Source organism: Phytophthora ramorum (genome assembly GCF_020800215.1).
Source record: "Phytophthora ramorum isolate Pr-102 chromosome Unknown Phyram_PR-102_s0003, whole genome shotgun sequence".
Taxonomy (NCBI): domain Eukaryota; phylum Oomycota; class Peronosporomycetes; order Peronosporales; family Peronosporaceae; genus Phytophthora; species Phytophthora ramorum.
The window spans coordinates 2,808,251-2,832,037 of record NW_027150649.1 but is presented as its reverse complement, the minus strand read 5'-3'; the positions used below and the strand labels follow the sequence as shown (position 1 = coordinate 2,832,037).

Here is a 23,787-nt window from a genome sequence, read left to right as displayed (position 1 = left end):
AAGATGAGAGGCAATGACCGTACCGGGTAGGCTGAAACTGTAAAGACAAGGCATTCCGCGGCTATTGGTTACCAGCTCCTTCTCCTGGGCGATACACAGGAGGTCGTTAGACAAAGATACTACTACTAAGTGGCATCAATGTACACCAGTACTCAGCTGCTAATTTTTTTCTTCTGTTTTCGTGAATTCCGTTTTACCTAGAAACTTATTTTAAGTCCGAAATCGTACTTAGTTGCCAATTTAGTAAGCTGAGGTGATTTCGGGACCTCACTCGGTTTGTTGATGGCGCGTAAGGAAACTTTGACTCAGGTCTCGTCAGAATCGCTACGAGCTTCCACCAGAGTTTTCCTTGGCTTCACCCGCCCGCCCGCGTCTTCCATCTTCACGAAGAAGCAGTTCCACATCTACAGCGTAGTCAGGAAATAGAATTTTTAACCGGAAGACCGGAAACAGCAGAGACTTCAGGACGACAGCTACAGTCCTCGGTCAGAAAGCTTTCATGACTATAGCTTCACTCAAGGCAGGCGTGTATGCCGACAGCGACGCCACATTTCCTCGCATATTGCATTCCTACCGCTGGCGGAGCACTGTCTTTTGTTATCATATTCATGCCGCACAATTGTTTCCTGAGTACGCTCTTGCCCACCACCATCGCCGGCTTCACGTGGGCACCGGTTCGCATGGGCTGAGCCCCGTCAAAGAACTCCAGTTCTTTGGCTCGTTTGCAGCAGGATGTTGTCCGGGATATGAGTCGCGAACTCGTGGGGCTCGCGCACGTAGTCGGCATCGCCGCCGTAGCTGATGGCGTCGTCGCTTTCGCGCTAAACTTCGTAGCTGGCGAGGGCATCCATAATTTTATGAATTCACAAGTCATACTCGCTTCCCCCTGTACTCCATTCTCTTGTCGGCGTGCTCCGGGGAGGGGGGGGGCTTAACAGGAACATGCTTGGAAATTATCCGAGCAAATTCCGAATTACCTGCGTCTTCCCTAATGCTCCTTCAGGGCCACCTTCATCCCTTACAAACAAGTATTTGTCAATATTACGCAGCACCACAAGCGCGGTGACATTCCTTCTGTAGCAGTAAAACTATCGCATCAGACCTGAACAAAAGTAAATACGAAACCAACGAATTTTCTGGAGCGTACATCTTATCCAGATGTGACTGCAGTGTCCGGCAGTGCTGCTCCTGGCAGGATTCAACGCAATCGAGCAGGGACTTGACGTGGGAGAGGGACGATTAAGTCGGACTGACAGCCGACGGCGGTACAAGCAGCGCGGCGCCGCAGCAGTATCCTGAGAGCGGGACACTATAATGCTTGGGGAAAGGGTGAACCTCGGTGCTTGCAAGGCAACGTACGAGGGCGCTGCGTGGTGCTAAGCACCTTCTCACAGATCGTATCGTTGAGTGAACCGAACCGGTTCAGCCGAATGGATAGGCAAAGTTGTGGTTTGACCGAACATAATAGTGTGATGTTTGTCAGTGAAAATAATCTATCGTCAACTTCACCTAGCAGGTGGCGCCTTTCGGCATGTCGACGCTACAGTACTCCGTACTTTTGCACAAAGTCTGCCCTAGACGTAAGGTAAGCAGTCAAACGATGCCCAAGCGCGATCGTTGCATCGGGAAATCGTGGGATGTGCGGCGAATTCACGCAATGCATGTATAATACAAGCTCATGCCCGCCTAGGCGTGCAGCGCCAATAGGTTCATGCGTACATCTTCGCATCAGCAGAAAGCTGATTAAAGATGGTGTATGCGCAACACGATGCAAGTCCGACATGACCTATTTGCACTCCTTTACCGAGTCTCGGTGCTCTGCTTGATTTCGCGGGACATTGAGTAACGACTCGTAAGCTCTGATGGTGGAAGTTTGCCGTCCGATTGCAGTGTTCGTGCGTTCGGCGACTCGAAAGATGCGGTCCAAGCAACCTAGTCTCTCGCCTTTTGCGTCGATGCCTTGGCGCAGGCGAAGAAAAAAGAATCCTCGAGGTGATCCGGAGATTTGAGCGCTCCAGCTCTCGAGCCAAGCACAGGACGCGTTGCCCCGCTGGTCTACAACTTGCACACCAAGATCACGGGCAGCACCTGGGACATTGGTCACAGCCGCAAAGTCTCAAGCCGACCGTTTGGGTTCTCCAATTTGTTGAGCCACAATTCCAGCGTGGCTCTGCTACCTGACTCACACGATTTGATGTGCGATAGGTTGGAGCGTCGTGCAAAGCGGGCGCACGGGACACACACTTGTGGCTCTCGAGCCCTTGTCAAGCACGAATTCAAATCGCCGAGGCCGTGGCTTGTTTACGCCTGACGCGATCGAGCCCAATTACCTCCAATCAAGCAGGAACGAGCGAAAGCCGCAGTTGCCATCTGGGACACCTTCATGCTGCGCTGCGAGGCTGTCCGAACCAGCATTTGATAACGCAGAGCCTCCCCCAGCTCTCACAACCAAAATCTCGATTGGTAGCTCAGAGCAATGATGGCCAGCAACCGAAGGAGCTTCGACCGAATCCCCGCGCCATTCAGCGACGCCGTGATCGGAAGCGTCATGACTCGCTCCATCGCCCCGGGATTTCGTGCCACCAATCCACCGAGCAGCGGCACCCCGCACAGTAACTCAGATACCCCGTTACAGCACAGACAGCTCCAGTATACCAACGTCGTGCTGCCGCCATTGAGGGATCTGTCGCCGTTGGCGACGGGTGCAGCCGAACCGACAGAGAGGTTCGAGTTGAAGCCGACAAGACTTCAAGGTGGTGCATTCCAGACACGGAGTTTTGCTTCACGTTGCCGCAGTCAAGTATCTCCCCCGTACCCAGTATCTTTCCACCCAACAGATTCCCCAGCCAGAGCCGTCTCAGCTGCAGTCGCCACTTTATCAATCGACCAAGTTGAGGACGAGGCACAGAAACAGAAGAGGAAACGCAGAGCCGCCGTCAAGACGGAAGCGTGTCGCGAGCAGTGTCGAACGAACCAAGCACGGTACCGCCAGAAGCAGCGCGAATACGTTACAGGGCTCGAGTCCGTCGTAGCTCAACTGCGAGACGAAATACCGAGGTTGGAAGTGCAGCGGCGGCGTCTTCGTTACGACTCGCAGCAACGCGTGTGGGACGTTGTGGTCGAGTACTTTGAGCTCTTCCGGCACGGAGTTGGTGACGCTATTGAGCAAGGCTCTGCCAGTTCCAGCGACATCCTCCGTGCATCAGAAGCTCAGCAGCAATTGATGTTTTTGCGATCAACGATGGCGCCGGACGTCGAGTTTTGCGACGTGAGCGGTGTTGAGGTGTTGATGGAGCACTGGGGGCGGATGTCTGAGTACCACGAAAATCTAGAGTTTGAGCTTACTCACATGGAGAAGGTGTCCGAGAGCATCGTCATAGCCAAAGCCATGCTGAGTGTTACCGTCACGAAAACGACGCTGGAGTGCGTCTTCCCGCATCTCATGGGGTCCGAAAGCGTGGAGGATTTATCCCTGGCAGTGAGACTGCTTGGCCACAGATTGGATTACCCATGCTCCGTGCTGTTCGTGTGGGACGAAGTGACCAGCCTCGTTGTTCGACTGGAGACCGACATCGATATGGTGACACCGCTCCAACGACTGCTAGGCAATCTCAAGGATGCCTCCCGCGTACTGGATGGTGCTGTCATGACCCCGCAAAGTTACGTCGACGAGACAGAGCTCCGTCCAAGATAAGCTTACAGTAGAGAATAAGCTTAAAGAGAAAGAATGCTGCTGGTAGTGCTGCAGTAGGAACGCAATGCTAGTATATCCACACACATGCTGCTTCTCTTATCGTCTCATACGCACAACTCCCCCTGGTTTCTATCGACTTGTGCATGTTCATGCTTCTACAGCAGGCATCTGCTGTTCACCACCACAACCTATGCTGGCATGTCTCGCCCGCCAAGATCTAGCCGGGTTGTGCATATCCGTACGACTTGAGTAGGCGTCAGCGAGAAGATGCCGCACACCTCCAAGATGGTTGTGAGTTGCTCGAGGCCGCGTGCAGCTTCACCACCCGCAGTGGATGCGACCGACTCGTCATCAAGAGCCTTGTAAACCTCGCGCAGCCTCGACGCAGGCATCTCCAAGAGAAGGCACACTTCGCGGGTAAGGCGGAAGTACGACCGAGGCAACGCCTTCGACGACCCTGCAGCAAATATGGCGACAAGGGACTTGATGTCCTCAACAAATTGACGCTCTCCTGCACGGCTCAACTGGGTAGACTCCTCCGTCGGCGAAGGACTGTAGAACGCATCAAAAAGAGCGCTATCGAGAGCCGACGCCAGAGGCTTCCAAAGCGCAGGCCGGCATTCCGACAACATCATTTTGCGAGCGCACGCCAGCAGGTTGCTGACGAACGAATAGCAGCTCGCCAATTCGGGAGAAACTCCGATGGGCAGCTGCCTGTTGTCTGCATCGTCAACATGCGACTCCGTCCACAAGCTGTACATGTAAGCATAAGCATAATAAGTACGCGCAAGGCACAGCCACATGAGTCAGGCACGCCAAAGTTGAAGCAAGCTCAACGTGCTGTAACGCTGGTAAAGGAACGGCACTTACCTCAGCCGATAAGTTCCCACGTCACGCTTGACCATACCCATCAGTGCATCCTTGCTGCTCTCAAGCAGCGTCGTGGCGAGCGACTTAAGCTCCGAGATCTGGCGCTCGAATATCGTGTGCGAGAAGAGAAGTGTCTCAGGATCATCTTGCTCTTCCTCTAGGTTGTTGGTCGGAGCGTTGACGTTGCTGTTCGCTGCAGCAGCCGGAGAAGCAGTATCCAGTGCTGGGGATTGGGTGCTTTGTTCGCCAGCCTTGCCGTCAGTCTCTGCACGGCGAAAAAGGCTCTTCATCGTCTTGGACCCTACCGAATATGCAGCGGAAAAGGCAGCGGTAGGTCCGATCATCGCGCCGGGCCCAGCCAGCGCTTGTCGAACTGCCGTCGCTTCCTCCGTAGCAAGTACAGCCGCCGAGGCGCGCGCAAGCACCTGCCTCGAATAGGCCACGTGCATTCGGAGCACCTGTGCCCTGGTTGTCTCGGACCGCGCGACCTTCTTCGACAGCTCTAGGAAGACGCTGCTCTGCTCCCACGCTGCCAATGTTTGCGCTACGTACTGCAGCGCATTCACCACCACGAAAAGCTCTGCCCACGGGTTCTGTTCGCTCCTCTTCGTCCAAGCGCTAATCAACTGGCGCCCACGAGCGTCGCACAGCTGCCCAAATTGGCGCAGCAATGGCAAGTGCACCTGCATCACGTACAAGTATCGGTGCTCTTCTGTCTCCATCAGTGTGAACCGCTGAGAGAGGAAGTCCAATAGAGCCACGAATCGTATCGCGACCGGAGGGACAAGCCCTTGGTCGCGTTCTTCTCCAGATTCTCCGATACATCCGTAGATCTCACCTTCCAGTTGCCAGACTAAGTCCTGCTTTCGATTAGAGGCTTCCCACTCAAACCCCTTGTCGCCGGAGGACTCAGTCTCGAGGATTGATGTCAGTACACGGTGCGCGTACGCGACATCGGCGCTAGTCCAGGCGAACAGCACGTCGTTGCTGGATGTAAACACGTCAATGCAGCGCGGATAGGCACGCCGGTCTGCACTCGCCCAGGAGCCGTAGCCAATATCGTCGTCGATAGCCTGTTCAAAGAGCAGCACTTCATCCAGCGTGTGGCACAAAAGTGGCGAGTGCTGAGCATCAAAGCGAACCGTTAGCTCCAAGATGTTGCTTAGCCCCATCTTCCAGATAAACTTACCATCAGTAAGGTAGGCAAGTCCTGTGTGAGTTTACGACAGATCGCCTTCACGAGTCCACGCAGCAGCAGAATCTGCGCGTCCCAGCAATGAACTTCTTCACGATGGCGATGCAGCTCAGGTGTAAGTGCATGCGCCAAAAACCGCGTGTGCGCACTGGTTTGCTCCTGTACGTGGCTCAGATACCACTCCGGCTTGGCCAGTCGGTTCGTCGCACTCTCTGCTCGCTCAAAGTGGTAACGGAATCGCAGCAACAGCGGCTCCAGCACGCAGTCCATCGCCCACAGCTCCGTCATCGTCGACCCATACTGCGACTGCTGACTGAGCTGCAGCGTCAACAAGTACGCAAACGCCTTCGACGCCTCCTGAAGCTCCGTGTCCTAGCAAAACGTTAAATATTGTCACTTTCACCTCCCTCTCAGCATCCAAGTGTCTTGTGTCTGCACCTTTTCAGCCAGATCCTGCTGCGTGGTCAAAGGTTCCGGCCACTTGATCTCCTCCAATGCCGCTTGCAACTTCTCCACTGCAAAGCGACGTAAATCCATCGACAATTGCTCCACCCGACGAGCTGCTTCTTTCTGTCCGCAAATGGCGAGAAAAGCATTAAAACTCACTAGTTGAACTCTTTCTCCCCTCTAGTAAGCCTCAAAACTCACTCGAATGACTGTAAACTCCTCGGGAAGGGTCACAGCAAAACCGGCAAAACTGCGGAAGGCTTCCAGGGCGTCGGGCGAGGCTTGAACTGCTTTTTTCTTGGCTTCTTGGCTCAGTTCTTCCACTTGCACGGCTGCCTCCAAGTACTTGGCTCGAGTCTGGAGCTGCTGCAACTTGGAGAGGCCTGGACGCACGATGCTCTCTAACTGTATGAAATGCTGCTCTGCAACTGCGAGCTGAGGTTGAAGGAACTTGAGTTCAGTATGAATCGCTAAAACGTCGCCATGCTCTTCAAGTGTATGCTCGCTTGCTGGGGGCTCCTCTGGATCCAGTGCCGCCGCCAGCTCCGTGAGCTCCTCCTGCGTGCGCAGACGCCGCGCTTTGAGTGCGGCGGAGACCGCAGCCCAGTCTGCATCCTGCAGTTCCTGCTCCGACGCGTCCGCCGGTACGGAGCCCAGCAGCTCCGCGCTCAGCATCGACAGCGGGGACGACATCTTCGACGAATTATGCCACGATTAAAAACGGGACTGCCCATAAACACATTTTACGGGACAAGTTGAAGCGCTCGACTACCACATACATGTACGTTCAAGTCGGGTTTCGCCAAGTACCTTCACTTATGACCCTCGTAGAATAGGTAGATCCATCACTGGAGTGCAATGTTTCTTTGGGGCGGAGAGGTTGACACTAGTTGTCGATTGGTGTAGTCGACTCATCCGACACTTGAGTACTGTAGTATTCAGCACCGCTGCATTTGACTCCGCGACCATGAAGAAGGCGTATCGGTCAAGCCTATCGACAGTGCTGATACATGTATTATACACTGCATATCCTCAGCATAAGCTCCGATGCCGGCAGGAGGGAGTGGATTGCACACACGTACCATTCGACCGTGCGCTTGAATGAGCGTCTTCACCGTTTTGATTTGTAGGCTGCATCCAAGCAACCTCGGGTCGAACTGGTCCTGCCAGCTTGAACTGCTTGCCAGCGAGCAAATGAACAACTCTCAGGTCGGTGTGCGTCACCGAGTGCGCCCGGCTCATAGATTAAAATTGCGGGACCGCGTCACTGACGTCAGCCCTCTAAGACCTCCAATTGCGCCATTCGCCGATTCTCCCTCCAGTGCTCAAATGGCCGAGCCATCGCCGCTGCCGTCTCCCGACGTCTCGTACGCGTCGCTCACGGAGCTCCGCGAGGTGGACCAGAGATCCATGTCCAGGTGGCACGTCTCCCGCACTGTCGCGATCGTCGTCGCTGCGGTGCTCGTTGTGCTGTGCTCTGGCGGCCTCATCCTCGGCTTCGGGCCCGTGTACTCGCTGCTGGTAGACGAGGGCCAGTGGTCCGAGCTCTGCGCGCCCGACGAGGAGATCTCGGGCGTCACGTGTGCCAAGCAAGAGGTCAAGCTGCAGTACATCTACTCCACGTCCTTCCTCTGTCTGAGCTTTGCCAACGTGGCGTCGGGCATCTCGCTGGACGTTATGGGCGCCCGTCACACTGTCTGCTTGGGCCTCGTGATCTCCGTCCTTGGCAATATTCTGCTGGCCTTTGGCCAGTCCACAGCAGATGATGGCGTGTCCATCATCGCTGGGTACTCGCTCGTCGGCATCGGTGGTTACGGCGTCTACATCAGCGCCTTCCAGCTCGTGCTGCTCTTCCCGCCGGAGCAGCAAGGACGCATCACCAGCATCTTGTCAGGGCTCTTCAACTTCTCCGGATACGTCTACTTGTTGCTGGAGATCCCCGGCATAACGCGCAAAGGCTTCTTCCTGGGCTACGCGGTCCTAGTGGTGGTCTGCTTGGCGGTGGCCTTCGTGCTTTTCCCGCTCAACTCAGTCTCGTCGACCAGCGAGACGTACACGCTGTCGGGGTTCACGATCAAGTGGCCGGTCGTGACCAAACCCAAGAGCATGTGGCCGGCGCTGCGCTCGCAGCTCGGGCGGAAGGACCTGTGGTTCTTCGCCCTCTTCTTCGGCTGGGTCTCGACTATCAACGCGTTTATCGGAGGCGCCATCCCCAATATTATTTACAAGAACGACGGCGACGACGAGAGTCTGGGCGATTTGTACGTGAGCTACCTGCAGCCGCTCATTACGAACGGCACCTTCCTCTACACGCCACTGCTGGGCTGGATCATCGACAAGTACGGCTGCCGGATCGTCTTGTTCATCACGTTGCTGGCTACGCACGTCGTCATCGCTCTACTGCTCGCCCCCTCCCTCACGGCGCAGACGTTCATGCTGATCATCTTCGCCTTCGAGCAGTCCGCCTTCTATACGCTGCAGTTCGCGTACGTCCGTAAGTTTCTCTGACTGCAGCTGTGTGGCGTCTCACGGCTAAGCTTGTTATTGTGGTGCAGTTCTCACGTTTCCGGCCGAAGTCTACGGCTCCGTACAGGCCTTCCTGGCCGCGTGCTCCTTCCTCATGGGGCTCCTCAACTACGCCTTCACGCCGTGGGTGCAAAACGGACTGGACGGCAGCTACTTGGTGGTGCTACTCATCATGGCAGCTCCGGTGCTTGCCATGTATTTCTTCATGGGACTCATTCGCAACGACAGCGGCGACCTCAAAGAGGGTGCTGCCGTCGACGAAGAACTCGAGCAGGGCAAGCTCTCGATCCACTAAGTAGGTGGCGGTGCTTCGGCTATAAGACATCTGTCTACTGCGTCATATACCAAAGCACTGCGTGCTTGCTATGGATGTTGACTTCATTTTGCACTAGAACAGCAGACAGTCGCATCGAACGGTGAGGGCGTGTTCACGATCCGTTGCGAGTCGTTTGCCATGAGTCATCATGACCGGGTTCTGGCTGTTCCCATTTCACTCCCCTGGGTCCATCTGCTTCGTGCCGGTGGAGATTTCGTCACTCGAGCTCATGCCCACCGGAAGCACGTCCACGGCATGTTGCTGACCTTCTTGCAGTCGTCACGTGCGGCAGTCCCAAAATTGAGCGAACGTTTCTGCATGCGTCCTGGGCTGCTCAGTCCATTTCTGCTGGCGTAAATTTAGGCATCGCTGGGTGCCTCTTGTCGTGGTCGGTCGTTTCGCTCTGCGTGAGCCAAGGCCGCAGAGCTCTTAAGCTTGCTTGGCTGTGCAGACTCGCGCCTCCCTTTCGACTGGGATGGTACCAAGTGCCCATTGAGCTCTCTCCGATGTCTGCACAAGATGTCGTGTCCTCGCCAATTGAGGAGGAAGCTCAGGCTGTCGAGACTGGCGGTAGCCACGAGCAGGAAGAGGTCGAGGAAGAGCACGGCGATGAACCGGAGAAGACGGCGTCAGGGTCAGCTCGACCCTTTAGTCGACTCGTGACAACGTCAGCAGTGGCTGCGGCACTCGCAGAAGTCCAGGGAACTGAAGCGCAGGTCGGGGCTGAACGACCGAAGAAGAGACGGATCGACCGACGCCACTCGGGGGGATTGGAACCTCTAGGCGAAGCAGAAAAGCAAGCTCCCGATACTGTGCATGGTCACCGCGTGAGTGCACCTTTGGTTGAGCCCGTTCCGGAGCGCCCAACACAAGTTGTGATTAAACCGATGCGACTAGGAAGCGCCTCGCCTCGTGGGCAGCTCAAGCGAGCCACAAGTACGCATCTCGCAGGTATCCGCGAGCGGCTCAAAGCGGCCGGACAAGCTGCGACTCCTACAGCTACGGCTACCGTTAAACGGACCCCCAGCGCTTCGACAACGCTCATTTTCAAACGAACACCAAGCTCCAATACAACGCCAACATTTCGGGCTGTGGCCAAGACTGTGGCCGCGAATTCGACGTTGGCTTCAGGTGGAAACGCAGCAGCTACTAGCAGTGTTCGCTCTGAGCAAGGCCAAAACTATGAACAAATGATGGCTCGATTTCAACTGCGACGACTGGAACCTGTGGGCTCGCAGAGGAGCGTTGGCAGTGAAGCGAACGCACCTAACCGGCGCAGCAGTGCCTACATGCCTGCAGTGGATTCGGACACGAGTCACCAGCGTATGGATGATCTAATGAACTCCCGTCCGCGAAGCGAAGGTGAACCAATGGACAACACAATCGGCCGTGAAGGTGACGGAGACATGATGGCCACCTCGCAGTCACGGGTAGATTCGAGGGCAGATGAAAGCCCACGACGGCCAGGGGCGCCATCTTTCCACTCGAATCACGCCAGCATAGCACCGCCAGCAACTGCAACAGTAACTCCGGTTGGCCATCTTGGAGCCGTCAGTGGTGCGTTGGGGGGATCCGTCCGGTCCATTGCGTCAGTTGTCAAGTCCACAGCTCCAGATCAAGAGCAAGCTCACAACTCTCAGCTAGGAGAGAAGAGTGAACAAAGTCTCGACCAACGACAGCAGAATGGGGCAAGAAAAGACTCTGGCCGGGTTCCAGCCCCGAATCAAGCGAACTTTCAGAAGTTCACGCCGCGTGCAGCGAGCCGGCCACGGCCGCTTCCACGTTTCAAAAAGCGAGTACGAACGATGCTCACAAAGTTACGCTCTCCGCTGTCTCCTTTTTCCAGAACGGCACGTGTCCGGAGCTTTTTCCTGTTGATAGCCTTCTGTATCCACACGCTGGGGTTCCCGTACGAAGAAGCTTTTCACTCGGGTGGTCGCGCCTGGTTCATTCACTTAGACGCACTGACCGAAATTGTCTTCATCGCGGATTTCCTGCTGGCGTTCAACACGAGCTTTGTCAACAAGCGAGGAGTGCTCGTGGTCTCAAGGCGGCACATTGCGTGGAACTTCCTGACTGGGGCAGGTGTGTTCCAGTTTCTAGCCGCGATCCCGGTCACGACAGGCTCGCTCGTGCTGAAGGGCAGCGCTGAGAATGTCATGGCGATAGAATCGGAGCAGGATGCATTGCGAGGCTTCTCCCATACACTGATAGACATCGGCATACGATCCCATCGGATCGTACATCTTTTACGGCTGCTTCGGGAGGTGGGGCAGGTCCGCGACGCGCGAATCGACAAGTCCGTATTGGGCTGGCTGCTGTACTCGCGATATTCCCATTTGTTGCGCATTGTTTGGATTGTGGGGTCTGTCATGCTCATTGCACATTGCGTGGCGTGCTGCTGGAGGCTGTTGCTGATTGATTCTGCCGGCGTAGACGCCGTAGCGAGAACGTGCGGGTCGCCAATTGAGCCAAATATCGAGTTTGAAGTGTATGCTGAGTGTTTTTACGTAGCCATGCAGATGCTGCAGGGTCAGAGTTTGACGACACACTCGGCCCGAGAGAACGTATTTGCGTCCTGTGTGAATTTGCTGGGCTCGATCGTGCTGGCCGTGATTTTCGGCCATGTAGCTATGCTTGTGGCCAACTTCAACGCCAATTCGACCGCCTACCAGCGCAAGATGGAGTCTATCTTCGCCGGAATGACCAAGATGCAGTTGCCCGCCCCACTGCGGGAACGGATACACCAATACTATGCTCATCTTTGGCGTGAGTACGAAGCACTGGATGGTGCCCCGTTAGAGCGATTCGCGAAGGAGTTATCCCACAATCTCACACTAGAAGTTGTGCTGTTCAAGTACATGGAGCTGGCCATGCATGTACCATTTTGGGAGAATTGCTCGCCCGATTTCCAAAAGACTCTCGTGCTTAGTCTTGGCACTCGCGTGTATCTCCCCGACGATTTTATTGTGCGTCGTGGAGAAGTGGGGGACGAATTTTACATGATCAATCGAGGCATGTGCGAGTTGGTAGGCAATAACGATACTCAAGAGCATGCAACCGAACCGCTGGCTCGGCGGCGCTCGCAGCTGAGTGAACACAGTGAACACCCTGCCGACACCTCGACCCTCTACACGACGTCTCATGACGGAACTGTTTACCCTGATCGAGATGATCTCGGCAGCAGCCAAAATCGAGGCAAGCGAACCTCAGCTCGATACGCCTATGTGAGTCCGGACAGCTTGCCGCAGGTGAACGGCATCGTGAAGACCCTGACGCGTGGCCAGGCGTTCGGTGAGATGGCGCTACTGATGAACTATCAGCGAACAGCCAACGTACGAGCTATGACGTACGTCGAGATGTGCGTCCTCAGCCGCACTGCGTTCCAGGCCGTCTTGACCAGGTACCCAGTCGACCGTAAGCACGTCATCTCGCAGATTTTGATGTCGTCTCTGGAAAACAACGAGCGGTTCGGGATCCCTTGTCCACTCACAGCGATGGTTCGCTCCGTGTTCGCCGACGAAGTCGATAGTGTTGCGAACGGCGAGAAATTGATCTCACCTCGGCGAGCTGCTAAGCTCGTTGCGTGGGCTGTGAACCCGGATGTCGAGGATGACTCGATAAAGTTTGCGTTGAGCTCCAAGCTGAAGGAGCAGCTCGTAGTTGTTCGCGACCAGGAGATTGGTTCTCCAGCCCATACCGATGAAGATTCAGCGCGGCAAGCAGCGACTGCTTCCGACCCGTGGCCTGCTGGCAGCACAACCTCTCCGCCATCCCCCAGAACGAGTAGTGGGGTTGCCAATGGAAAGCGCGGCCGAGGCGAAGACGAGCAGAAAGAGTGTAATTGTGCATGCGGCGATGGCTCTACTGCCAACAGCGTCTCTCATCATCTAACACCAAAAGCGCCTTCGTCGACACCAGAGCCCGAGGAGGATTCACAGGTCATGAAGCTTGAAAGTGCGCAAGCTCAAGCTCTAGCTTTGGTCCAGGAGCTTCATCGGGGTGTCCAAGACACACTCTACCCTCAACCACCACAGTCCAGCAGCATTGACGCTGGCTCGGCCGTTGGCCAGAACAGCTCAGCCATCACCGCCGCCGCCACCAATCCAGCTCGGCGTCGAAAGTCCATAACCCGAGGAACTAGCACCAAAACGGTGACCCCTCAGCAGCGACGGTCGACATTCATCAGCAGGCGATCAACGTCGGCCCCGAACTTCGCCGACCTGGACTTGACAGCGGGGAGAAGTGCCGACGTCAACCTGGACGAGAGCACCGAGCAGGGTGAGCCTAGTCCTAAGCTTAGGGGCGAACCTGCAGCTACCCCTCGCAAGCCCATCCAGCGAGCGGTGACGGCCCGATGGCTGAAGACTTCGGAAAGCACTCGACCATTGCGAAATCCCACCACGCTTGCCCCGTTGGTTCGTCCTCGCCGTGCTGGGAGCAGCTCGCAGCGGTTTATCCAGCGCGTGACGAACCAGTTGGCGAGTCTAACCACTTCCAACTCGACAGTGTCCGCTTCGCCGACGAGATACGCCGACCAACTTTTCGGGACGGGGCAGCCGAGTCTACATGCAGACGCTGCGCCGAGTGTGAACGAAATGTCTTTCAGAGAAGACAGCAACGTGTCCGAGGCACGATACTAGGTAGCAATAGAGGTTAGAAGAACCAAATAAATGGTTCAAGTTGTCGCAGTCACTGCAACGAGCAATCTGAAGCCAACCGAGCCGAGCGCCACGTTGTCGACTCGCGTTTCCACTGTAGCAGCGTGCATCTTTTGAGTGTGGCTTGCACGTTGAAGGCAAATCTGCACTGAGTGGCCACGAACGAGAAACGCTGCTTTGGATAAATACCTAACTTTATTATTTGAAGTAGTTGCAATAACTGCGCTGCAAGACTTAGTGAAGACTCTGCAGCTTCAGACACTAGTCATCCGCCTGCAACATTCACTTTAGGCAGGCGGGGCGACGGTAGATCTGCGACCGCCGTTGAACCTGCGAAGCGCCGGGTGGCGCGCCACCTGCTCGGCACTGAGACGGTGCTGTGGCTGCACTTGCAGCATGCAGGCCAGCAGGTTGATCGTGGGTCTCGAGACGAGCTTCTTCAGGCCCCAGAGCTCCAGGATCTTGGCCACGCCGTACTTGTTGAGCACGCGCAGCGTGGGGGCGCAGCGCCCTTCGTCGGCGAACAGGGGCGAGCCGGTGAGCAGGATGAAGAGCAGCACACCGAGCGACCACACGTCGGCCCGCTTGGGGTCGTACACGGAGCCCTGCGCGATCTCCGGTGCCATGTAATAGTATTTGCCGACGACGTCGGAGGACAGTTTGTTGGCGTCAGCGCTGAGGCCGAAGTCACAGATTTTCACCTGTCCATCCTTGAGGAGGACGTTTTCCAGCGACAAGTCGCGGTGGGCGACTCCGTGCGCGTGCAGGAAGCTCAGACCCTGCGCCATTTGCGAGAAGAGCGTGAGCGCCTCGGCCTCGGGGATGCGGCGGCCGGGCTTGGACGTCACGTAGTCGTACAGGTCTCCGCCAGCGCAGAATTCCATGGCGATGAAGACGCTGTCGCCACTCGAGAAGAAGCCCTCGCGGACGTACTCGACCACGTATTCGCGGCCTGGGGCTCGGGCTGTCAAAGGGTCCTCCAGCATCTGGACGACGATTCGTTCACTTAACGGATTCTCCTTCACGGCGGGACTCTGGCTTTCTTGTTGCAAGAGTGGGATGCTCACGCGCTTGAGCACCACGAGCTTCTTGCCCAGCGCCTCGTCCTGGTATAGCGCCGTCTCTCCGTACAGCGTGGACGAGAGCTTCTTGCACAGCGTGTAGCGTGCCAGGACGTCCTCGAAGACGTCGGTGGGCGCCGGGGTAGCAGAGGGGGCGGGGGACACGACAGCGAGCGGTGCGTGGATCATTTTGAGTTTGAGGGGTGGAGGCGACTAGCGCGGATCGAAGCTGGCGGGCGCGGCGCAGTCTCCTCCTGCAGAGCGCGGTGGCTCGCGTTTACGACGGACTCAGCAAATTGGGAACTGAGGAGAGGCGAGGTTTACCAGCGACCGCCGTCCGATTGACAGGCAGTATAGTGAAAGCAAGTCAAAGTCTTTTTTTATTAGTTTGCCGGGGGTACGTCGGAGAGTTGCACTTCATACACCCGCCAAATACGATAAGTTGAAGTAAACTATATTGAACAAGTGATAGGATGAAAGAGGTATTTAAGCTAGAAAATTGTAGGTGAGGCAAAATGTGTTGGCACTTTGTATTCTGTTTCGGAGGCGAATGAGCCTTACCCATCAGCTCCGTCGCATAAAAATTGGACCAAAGCAGAGCCCATACAGGGCCCCATACAAAAACACTCGCGACATTTGCCAGGAAAATCCGAGAGCAGCAGCGTTTGCTGGACATTCCAGGTTAACTTGATGGCACCACCATTCTTATCGATCGCTGCGCTCGTTGTGAGGAGGTACACTGAGCACTACAATCTTCAAGACGAATCCTCCACAAAGCTCCGCTGCATTCCTCTCTCTGTTTTTAGGAGGATAGCTTAAGTCGCAGACTATCCTCCTGGAATCGAAGTTCTCGAAGTGCCACGCAGCATAACGGCCATCGGCCCTTGTCGGCACGACATGACGTGAATTCGAATATCCAGTTATAATGAATATTCTTTAGATAAAAAAGCTTACATTCCGAAGCCACTACGACCTTTGTAAATGAATAACCTACAGCAACCCAAGTGACTGAATTTCTCGCGACTATCGCGTCGAGTCGGAGAATAGAGTTCAGAGACAACGGAGCCCTTGCGAAGCGCAATGCGATCGCCTCCACGCTCTATTGACCTCGTTGCTCACTTCGCCATCGCTCCCGGCAACTTGCGTCGTGCCAGATTGCCACGTTCCGGCGCAGCATGGACGTGCACCAAGCGTCGCACCCCTTCCTTGCAGTACGGGGTGGAGCAAGTTGAAGCGCTTGCCCTTTGAGTGCCAATTGCCTCGCTGCTCGAGGCCGGACGATGGCCATGCTTGCCTAAAAGGCAAATCGACTCGGCAGTCCCGACGCTGGACGCGGTGACGTCGCGCTCGTGGCACGAGCCTCTCTCGCGGAGGAGGGGATGTGTCCAGCTTGAAGGTGTCCGCGCTGTGTCGGTGGTCGTCAGGATGTTGCCTTGCATTTGCCTGTGTATTGTCAGCGATCCTCTGTCACGACTGCCTTGGCGTCCGTCTACTGTACCAATACACCGCTGCTTGGGGCGAGCGTCTCCACACCACCCGTCCGAAAGCCGGTCCCGCACGGAGCAGAGCGCAACGGAGCGCTTGACCCGACAAGTGACGGGAGCAACGCTGCACGCCCTCTGTTCAAACCGGAAATTCACAGCCACGTCGCAGCGGGCAGCACGCGAGTCCCAGCCAGGTTGAACCTGTCTGCAAGTCGCAGAGAGCTCGTCGGTCAGAGGCAACTGCGGCTCACAACACTGCTCAAGCAAAAAGGAGCTTGAGTTCTCCCAATGGCCCAATGATACGGCCTTCTCTGGGACGACCCCGTGCGATCGCTCCTCGCAGCCGAGATGACGAGCGAGTCGGTCTTCGATGGCCAAGTGCCCACTCGAGCATTGGCCTTTCAGTCGCCTCAAGCAGAGTCTCCTCCCCGTGCTACTGCAGATGCGAAGACTGAAACGCAGGTGGGGGTGTCGCCACCAAAGCTCGCACTGGTCAATCCAGAGCGAGAGGAACAGCTCCTGAACGCTGTAGAACCTACAATAGCTGGCGGACATGACGAGGATGTACCAGCTCACGAAGCCAAGCCGCAACTGTCAGAGCATGCTCGGAAAGTGTTCAACGCGGCCCACCGTCAAGCCGCCGATGGAGATGTAGCAGGCGCACTGGCGACTCTCGAAGACGGCATCCGCCAGTCTCTCTCGACCTCGCAGGCTCACCTGGACGCTGCTAGCGGCTCAAACGGAGTGGGGTTCAACTACTCCGCCCTTGCACACGCGAGCGCGACGAAATTGCAGCTCTTCTACCGCTCTCGCCATCGTCGACGAGTGAACCGATTGATATTCTTGCAGCGGCAATGGCGCTGGTGGCACGCCCGACGCCGAGTGCTGAGCTCTGTGCAGTATGCACACACGCAAGCGATGGTCATTCAGCGTCGCTACAGACCTTGGTACCGACACATCACGCAAGTACGCAGCGCCGTGCGCATCCAGCGTTGCTTCCGAGTGTTCGAGAGTCAGAAGTTCACCATTCGCTTTCGCCAAGTGTGCCGATTGCTGCTGGCGCGGAAGGCTCGACGCTGGCGACTCAAGACCCGAATGTGGATGGTGGGGAAATGGGTGCTCCTGTTTAGGGGCTCTTTTCAAAATCGTACTTAATCACATAGTACGATACGATTTAGACTATTGAGTCAGCACTATGCCAAAGTTGAGCCTAGCGCAGGCATAATTGGCTACGCGACAATGTACACAATTTCATCTCAGTCATACTCACTCACAAGGACGCTCGTCAGCAGACGGCCTCTCGAGACGGATGACAGTCAAGTTGCAACCGGCAGCACGCGAGATCCCGCCACAGCTGAAGACGTTGACAGATGTTGAGCTGCTTTTCGTTTTCCCGGGATCAACCGTCGCATCTGTAGCTGTAGTGCTTGCCACGTCCTTTTTGGTCGATTCAAAGACCCAGCAGTGCGAGGAGCCTTCGGTCTCAACGAGAGCGCATTGTCGACTCGGAGGGTTGGTTGGCGTTGGTACTTCACTAAGTATCGTTGCCAGCGATTCCAACCGCCCCGCCAGTTGCTCCCGACAAGCAGTCGCGAGCGAAGTTCGTCCTTGCGGATCCATCGACTCGCCAGCTCAGAGCTCCCAATCGACCTGCATGACAAGAGTTGTTTCTCTGCCGTCTGCAGCAATGGGTGAGACTCTCGGTCGTCGTCGAGGTACTGGAGCACAAAGCCGGCGAGATCCAGCGGAATCACGGCGTCTGAGTTGTCATCCGTTGTGCAGGCTTCTAGCGTCGCGACGAGAGACTGCAGTGCTTTTCGATGACTACCCGTGCGTCTTAGGCTACGCACCGAAGCTGCATCGAGGTCAAACGCACGAATATCCTGGCGAACGGGAGTCGTGTGAGACTGTCTCCAGAGTCGCCACTTGTTGCGTCGCGAGAACTTCACGTCGCTGCTCAGCTCTGTCCATTCTGCTTCTGCTCGTGCCCGGGCTGCTCCACACTTGCCGTGTGCGAAATACTCGCGCGATGTCCCGAATGCCTCGGAGCACCACTCGCACGAGTACGGCGGCACGTCGGACTCGATGTCGATACGACGGAACCACACGCGCAAGACTGTAGCGAGCAGCCGCGCGCAGTCGTCTTCGAGCTGCTGTCGTGCCTGGTCTCTTCGACGTTTTCGCAGATGCCAAATCCGAGCAGCGCAGTATTCCTTCGGGTACGTGGCGAGTGACCACCACAATGTAGCTGCACGACGCGAGAGATCCATGTGTGTCTGCTTCAGTTTGTCACGAACACTCGACAACCACGGACAACAAGCGCAGCAACCAACTGCCTCGATAAGTTTCGGCTTGTCCGAGATAGCGACAGGAGCTGCAAGCAAACCAAGTTCTTCTACGGACACCTTTAGCAATTTCGGAAGTGCAGGAAGCTGCTCGCTCTTACCAACAAGCATTTGACAGAGCGCACGCTGGTGCAGTCCTCTGAAGCTGCGGCCAGGTAGTACTCGAGCAACAGCATCGATTTTTTTCGACAACGGCAGCTCGTCCCATTGTCTTGTATCATGACGAAGACGCCGAAAGCGCAACCACGGTTTCTCCGCTTGCCATCGCACCAGTTCGCGCCCTCGCCTCGTGCTTGTGAGAAACTCTCGAAAGCAAAGTCTCGCCTTGTCCAGCTTGGCGGCAACGAATTCGTCCTCTCGAGCACGTCGTTCACGCTCCACTGCTTGGACCTGAGCTAGTAGCGTCTCCAGCTGAGCACGAGCACCAAGACGACGCCAGAGACCCTGCACCAGGGCGATTCGCCGTCTCTGTCTCCGCCACAGGAGCACCCATTTCCCCACCATCCACATTCGGGTCGTGAGTCGCCAGCGTCGAGCCTTCCGCGCCAGCAGCAATCGGCACACTTGGCGAAAGCGAATGGTGAACTTCTGACTCTCGAACACTCGGAAGCAACGCTGGATGCGCACGGCGCTGCGTACTTGCGTGATGTGTCGGTACCAAGGTCTGTAGCGACGCTGAATGACCATCGCTTGCGTGTGTGCATACTGCACAGAGCTCAGCACTCGGCGTCGGGCGTGCCACCAGCGCCATTGCCGCTGCAAGAATATCAATCGGTTCACTCGTCGACGATGGCGAGAGCGGTAGCAGAGCTGCAATTTCGTCGCGCTCGCGTGTGCAAGGGCGGAGTAGTTGAACCCCACTCCGTTTGAGCCGCTAGCAGCGTCCAGGTGAGCCTGCGAGGTCGAGAGAGACTGGCGGATGCCGTCTTCGAGAGTCGCCAGTGCGCCTGCTACATCTCCATCGGCGGCTTGACGGTGGGCCGCGTTGAACACTTTCCGAGCATGCTCCGACAGTTGCGGCTTGGCTTCGTGAGCTGGTACATCCTCGTCATGTTCGTCAGCTATTGTAGGTTCTACAGCGTTCAGGAGCTGTTCCTCTCGCTCTGGATCGACCAGTGCGAGCTTTGGTGGCGACACCCCCACCTGCGTTTCAGTCTTCGCATCTGCAGTAGCACGGGGAGGAGACTCTGCTTGAGGCGACTGAAAGGCCAATGCTCGAGTGGGCACTTGGCCACCGAAGACCGACTCGCTCGTCATCTCGGCTGCGAGGAGCGAACGCACGGGGTCGTCCCAGAGTCTCACTCCCGATTCGAGTGGGCCGCGACACTGCATCGTGGATTCGATGCGAGCACTCACTTCTATCGAGTAGAGCGAAGACGTATCGTACGCCCGCGCACCGTTTTCAATCGAATTTGCGGGACTCGCATCGGGATTCGCTTTCAACCACGTTTCGAGGCGTGCCTGCTTCTCAGCAAGATCACGCTCTTCACGAGTTGGCGGTCGCTTTTTCTTCTTCCTGCTCGGACTTCGTAGCAACGTCTTCGCCTTGCTTGGGCTGGGACTTCTCACTCGAAGGATTGGTCCGTTGTCTTTCAAACTGGGATCAATTAATCTCGACGTTGACGTTTGCTGATGGACGTGTTGCTGTGCTAAGCCGTCGATAGTCGTATCGATAAGCTCATCATGAGTCTCATCGTGAGTCTCTGGCGTCCGGTTGGTACCATCGAGTCGTGAAAGACCCTCCTTTAGCTTCAAGATACTTTTCGCTGCTCGCTGCGCCGGTGATCCCGGTGATGGTGCGGGTGGCTTCGGGCGGCGCAGCGGCTGGCGATACGGCGATTTCTGCTTGTAGAGGTCTGACAGTTCCTTCGTAGGGGTCTCGCCGGGCAACTGGGGCTTATGGTGTTCACCTTGTCGAGCCTTTCGAGCGCGATTGGCATTCCTGGCGTCCAAAGTGACGAGCCAGTGGCACTCGTCCAGCACATCTACAGGTGGCAACGCGCGCCATCGCAATTGACGCAGCGGCAGTCCCGAGGAAGAAGAGGCTGCCGACTTGGGCGGCGAATTCATACCGAGCAAACGATTCAGCAATCAAACACGCGCGAGCATTGGGGATCGGATTGCTCTCCGGCTTGGGAGACGAAAACTTTCGAGTCAAACCGTACAGATGAGGGCTAAATGTGGCGGGCACCGCTGTCTGAGATGAAGGTGGCCGCAAATATAGACGCGGCTTGGTGACTCGGTTGAAGGATGGGGGGCTGCGATACAGTGGCCGAACGGGCATAGCCTCGCTTGTTTCACGCTCGACAAGACGATGTCAATCAGAATAAGGCGCTTGCCGCGGCGTTGTGAGGTCTCCAAGACGTTTCCTGGCTTCGAAATGGCTTACCGTGCCTTCCTTGCATGATCTCGGCGATTTGGCTGTCCTGACGCTCTGTGTCACCTGCTGGCACCCCGTGATCGTCTCTTTGCAAGACTCTTGTGGATGGGAGCCTCCCATTGGGAGAACGGGCTTCCAGCTCATTCACCCGCTCGATTTGAATGCCATTCCAACTTTCCGCTGTTCGAACCGAGGACGGCAGCAAGCACCGCAAACTGTCGAAATGGAGCTCTTTGCCGGGTTTAACGCCGAGGAGCTCGCCATGATGCAGGAGCTGCTCAGGCTCCTGGTGGAGGACGACGACGTGTTGACTCAGCAACCGACGCCGCGCACGAGCGCTCGACAGGATAACCAGGTTCTGTTCGATGGACTCGTCGGTGCGTCGCCGAAACTAGCGGGCGGCATGTTGATGAACGACTTTGGCGACTATCAGTGGGCAATGGGCGCTCAGAACAGCAGGGCGTGGAATGCAGCACCTCCCGTTCTGCCTCAAACTACGCAGTACCCTGTGAACGCGTCCAGGACTCGTTCGAGGAGCAACTTCGCCAGCGACGACGAGCCGATGCTCAAACGCGGCCGCGTCGACGTTGCGTCGACGATGAGGATGCCAGTGAACCGCATTCCGTTCCCCGAGGGCTCGCGCGCGGGATACCCCTACTATTAGGCGAGCTATCATACCGGTCTGCTGCGGATCGAACGCACAGATCGAGCTCACATATTTAAAATGACGATGAATACAATCGTGAGCACGCTTTCGTGTTGCAGTGTTGCGTCGTCTACCCTGGTCATCATGGCCTCGATATCGCCTTTACACTGCTTTCTTGGCCTTACTCGCGAGCTACCCGTAACCACAGTTCTGGCCCGGTCCGATTCGCTCGCCGCTGCGAATTGGGTAGTCGGTCATCACTTGTGAGTGATAGTCAAAGCGCAGAAATCCGAAATTGGATTTGAGTTTGGCCCGGGCGGGAACGGTGTCGCTGCTCGAAACAAAGGCTTTCCGCTTCCATTTGTGGTGACCCAAAGCAGCAAAGCTGGCTAAACCGCGATGTGTTCAACCCGAGGCGAAGGCAAGACCATCGTTGTGATTTTTCCTTGCTTGGCGAAATCCAGCATCCGATACCAATGGCAATGCGTTTGCTTTCGGATCCATAAACGGTGAGTTCGAGCCTTTCTAAGCATATATTTATTATTGGTAAAGCCAAAGTGCCAAGGCCTTCCATGTGAATCACTCTGCCCGCGTAGCTCGATGTAGACCGACTGACACCGGCGAAAAGTGTCTCTAGTTTAATCATGAAATCAGCGCCTGAAACGTTCCAAGTCCGACAGGCTAGGGAGTTTCACGCGAGACACATCGGTCGGCCTTATCCGATTCGGATTCCGAACGAAGGCACCCGGCTACACAAGAACGTGGTTTAGAGCCCTGGTCGCCCATTGTAGGGTTGCTACCCCAAGCAAAAATGCACAAGAGGAACACTTTCTCGCTGCCGTAATCCAGATCTTCGGCATTGCTGCCAGCTCCTGCAGTTGGCCACAAGTAACTGCAGGCTTTATTCGACAAAAAGACTACCGCATCTTCTGGACAGACCGCAATCGCAGGGTGCCTCGAACGACCCACGCAGCTGTAAGTTTAGAACACAGTGTCCCCGAGAGCCAAGCAGAGTCCGAAGCCTTCGCCGTGAAAACAGCAACGAACACTAAACGACTGACTCACTCCAAGTGGCCAAATCCCCGGGACATGTACGTAGTTTAGTACAGTTGTGTCACATATTCGCCTGTGTGGATCTTATCAGTATCTGGAATTGATCATATTTGCGCAGACGAAACAAACGTAATCTTGGTTTTGTGATAATTATGTTTTGCAGTTTACTAGGTGTAAGAGGTAGCGAATTCGGGAGCACAATTGTACTTTTGTCGGACCCGCCAATCGAAATTCGAACATTAGAAAAATAGCGAAAAGTATCTTTGCAGTTACGGCGTAGCTAACGATGCTGACCACCGCTCCTTGCACGCCTGTCCTCCCCGATAGCCCTCGAAGTTCGAGGGCTTCTAGTCGAAGTTCTCAAAGCTGCGCACAACTTCTTTCGCCGTTACCTGCCCAACTCCTGGACGGCGCCGCAAGTTCATCGTCAAATGACCACTCCTCCGTTTCTACGCGTGCGTCGGCAGCTCAGCACCGCCCTGTACGGCGAAGTGCTCGAATGTATGGTGCACGGACATGACGATCCAGTCGCTGTCAAGTGCATCTCACTCACTCAAGCAGCCGAGGCCAGAAACCAAATTCAGTCCGTCCGAGAGATCGACAACCCCATGCAGGAGCAGCGAGTGGCGGCCCTGCTGATGGCCAACGGAGGTCACCGCAATGTGGTGCAGTCGCACCTCCACTTCGTCCACGAACGGAGACTGTACCTCGTCAACGAACTCTGCAGAGGCGGAGACCTGCACTCCCTGGTGACGGCACGACTCAGTGAGTCGAAATTCCTGGACCAGAACGAGGTGCTGTCACTGATGCAGCAGGTGCTGGAAGGCGTCCACTATCTGCATACAACGCTGGGTATTGCCCACCGAGATCTATCTCTCGAGAATGTGCTGATGAGTCGTGGCGTGTGCAAGATCACAGACTTCGGCCTCTCGGTTGACGCTCGGTCCATTTGCGACGGTGGGCGAGTGGGGAAGGAGTTCTACATGGCGCCGGAAGTTGTTGCGGGCGATCGCTACGACCCCACGCTGGCGGACGTTTGGTCGTTGGGCATCATGTGGTTCATCATGTTGACGGGCTCGCCGCTGCTGTCGCTGGCCTCGCCATCCGAG

At 56.1% G+C, this 23,787-nt stretch overlaps 7 protein-coding genes across 7 annotated transcripts; 4 read left to right on the top strand and 3 right to left on the bottom strand.

Annotated features, from left to right (window-relative positions):
* Positions 1-3,882: 3,882 nt before the first annotated feature.
* Positions 3,883-6,899, bottom strand: KRP23_4009 (RAD50-interacting protein 1; the record flags this gene model as incomplete). The annotated part of the gene is made up of 5 exons (XM_067888924.1): positions 3,883-4,447; positions 4,565-5,688; positions 5,754-6,131; positions 6,198-6,329; positions 6,408-6,899. 5 exons carry the CDS (start codon positions 6,897-6,899, stop codon positions 3,883-3,885), a joined length of 2,691 nt encoding a protein of 896 aa, XP_067748127.1.
* Positions 6,900-7,535: 636 nt separating this feature from the next.
* KRP23_4008 (Protein FMP42) lies at positions 7,536-9,027 on the top strand (the record flags this gene model as incomplete). The annotated part of the gene is made up of 2 exons (XM_067888923.1): positions 7,536-8,700; positions 8,762-9,027. 2 exons carry the CDS (start codon positions 7,536-7,538, stop codon positions 9,025-9,027), a joined length of 1,431 nt encoding a protein of 476 aa, XP_067748126.1.
* Positions 9,028-9,554: 527 nt separating this feature from the next.
* Positions 9,555-13,691, top strand: KRP23_4007 (Potassium voltage-gated channel subfamily H member 6; the record flags this gene model as incomplete). Its single annotated transcript, XM_067888922.1, has 1 exon — positions 9,555-13,691. One exon carries the CDS (start codon positions 9,555-9,557, stop codon positions 13,689-13,691), a length of 4,137 nt encoding a protein of 1,378 aa, XP_067748125.1.
* A 305-nt stretch (positions 13,692-13,996) lies between these two features.
* Positions 13,997-14,959, bottom strand: KRP23_4006 (Maternal embryonic leucine zipper kinase; the record flags this gene model as incomplete). The annotated part of the gene is made up of 1 exon (XM_067888921.1): positions 13,997-14,959. One exon carries the CDS (start codon positions 14,957-14,959, stop codon positions 13,997-13,999), a length of 963 nt encoding a protein of 320 aa, XP_067748124.1.
* Positions 14,960-16,602: 1,643 nt separating this feature from the next.
* KRP23_4005 (uncharacterized protein) lies at positions 16,603-17,409 on the top strand (the record flags this gene model as incomplete). Its single annotated transcript, XM_067888919.1, has 1 exon — positions 16,603-17,409. The coding sequence occupies one exon, from the start codon at positions 16,603-16,605 to the stop codon at positions 17,407-17,409; it is 807 nt and encodes a 268-aa protein (XP_067748123.1).
* Positions 17,410-17,570: 161 nt separating this feature from the next.
* Positions 17,571-20,669, bottom strand: KRP23_4004 (uncharacterized protein; the record flags this gene model as incomplete). Its single annotated transcript, XM_067888918.1, has 1 exon — positions 17,571-20,669. One exon carries the CDS (start codon positions 20,667-20,669, stop codon positions 17,571-17,573), a length of 3,099 nt encoding a protein of 1,032 aa, XP_067748122.1.
* Positions 20,670-21,202: 533 nt separating this feature from the next.
* KRP23_4003 (uncharacterized protein) lies at positions 21,203-21,643 on the top strand (the record flags this gene model as incomplete). The annotated part of the gene is made up of 1 exon (XM_067888917.1): positions 21,203-21,643. The coding sequence occupies one exon, from the start codon at positions 21,203-21,205 to the stop codon at positions 21,641-21,643; it is 441 nt and encodes a 146-aa protein (XP_067748121.1).
* Between the last annotated feature and the right edge of the window lie 2,144 nt (positions 21,644-23,787).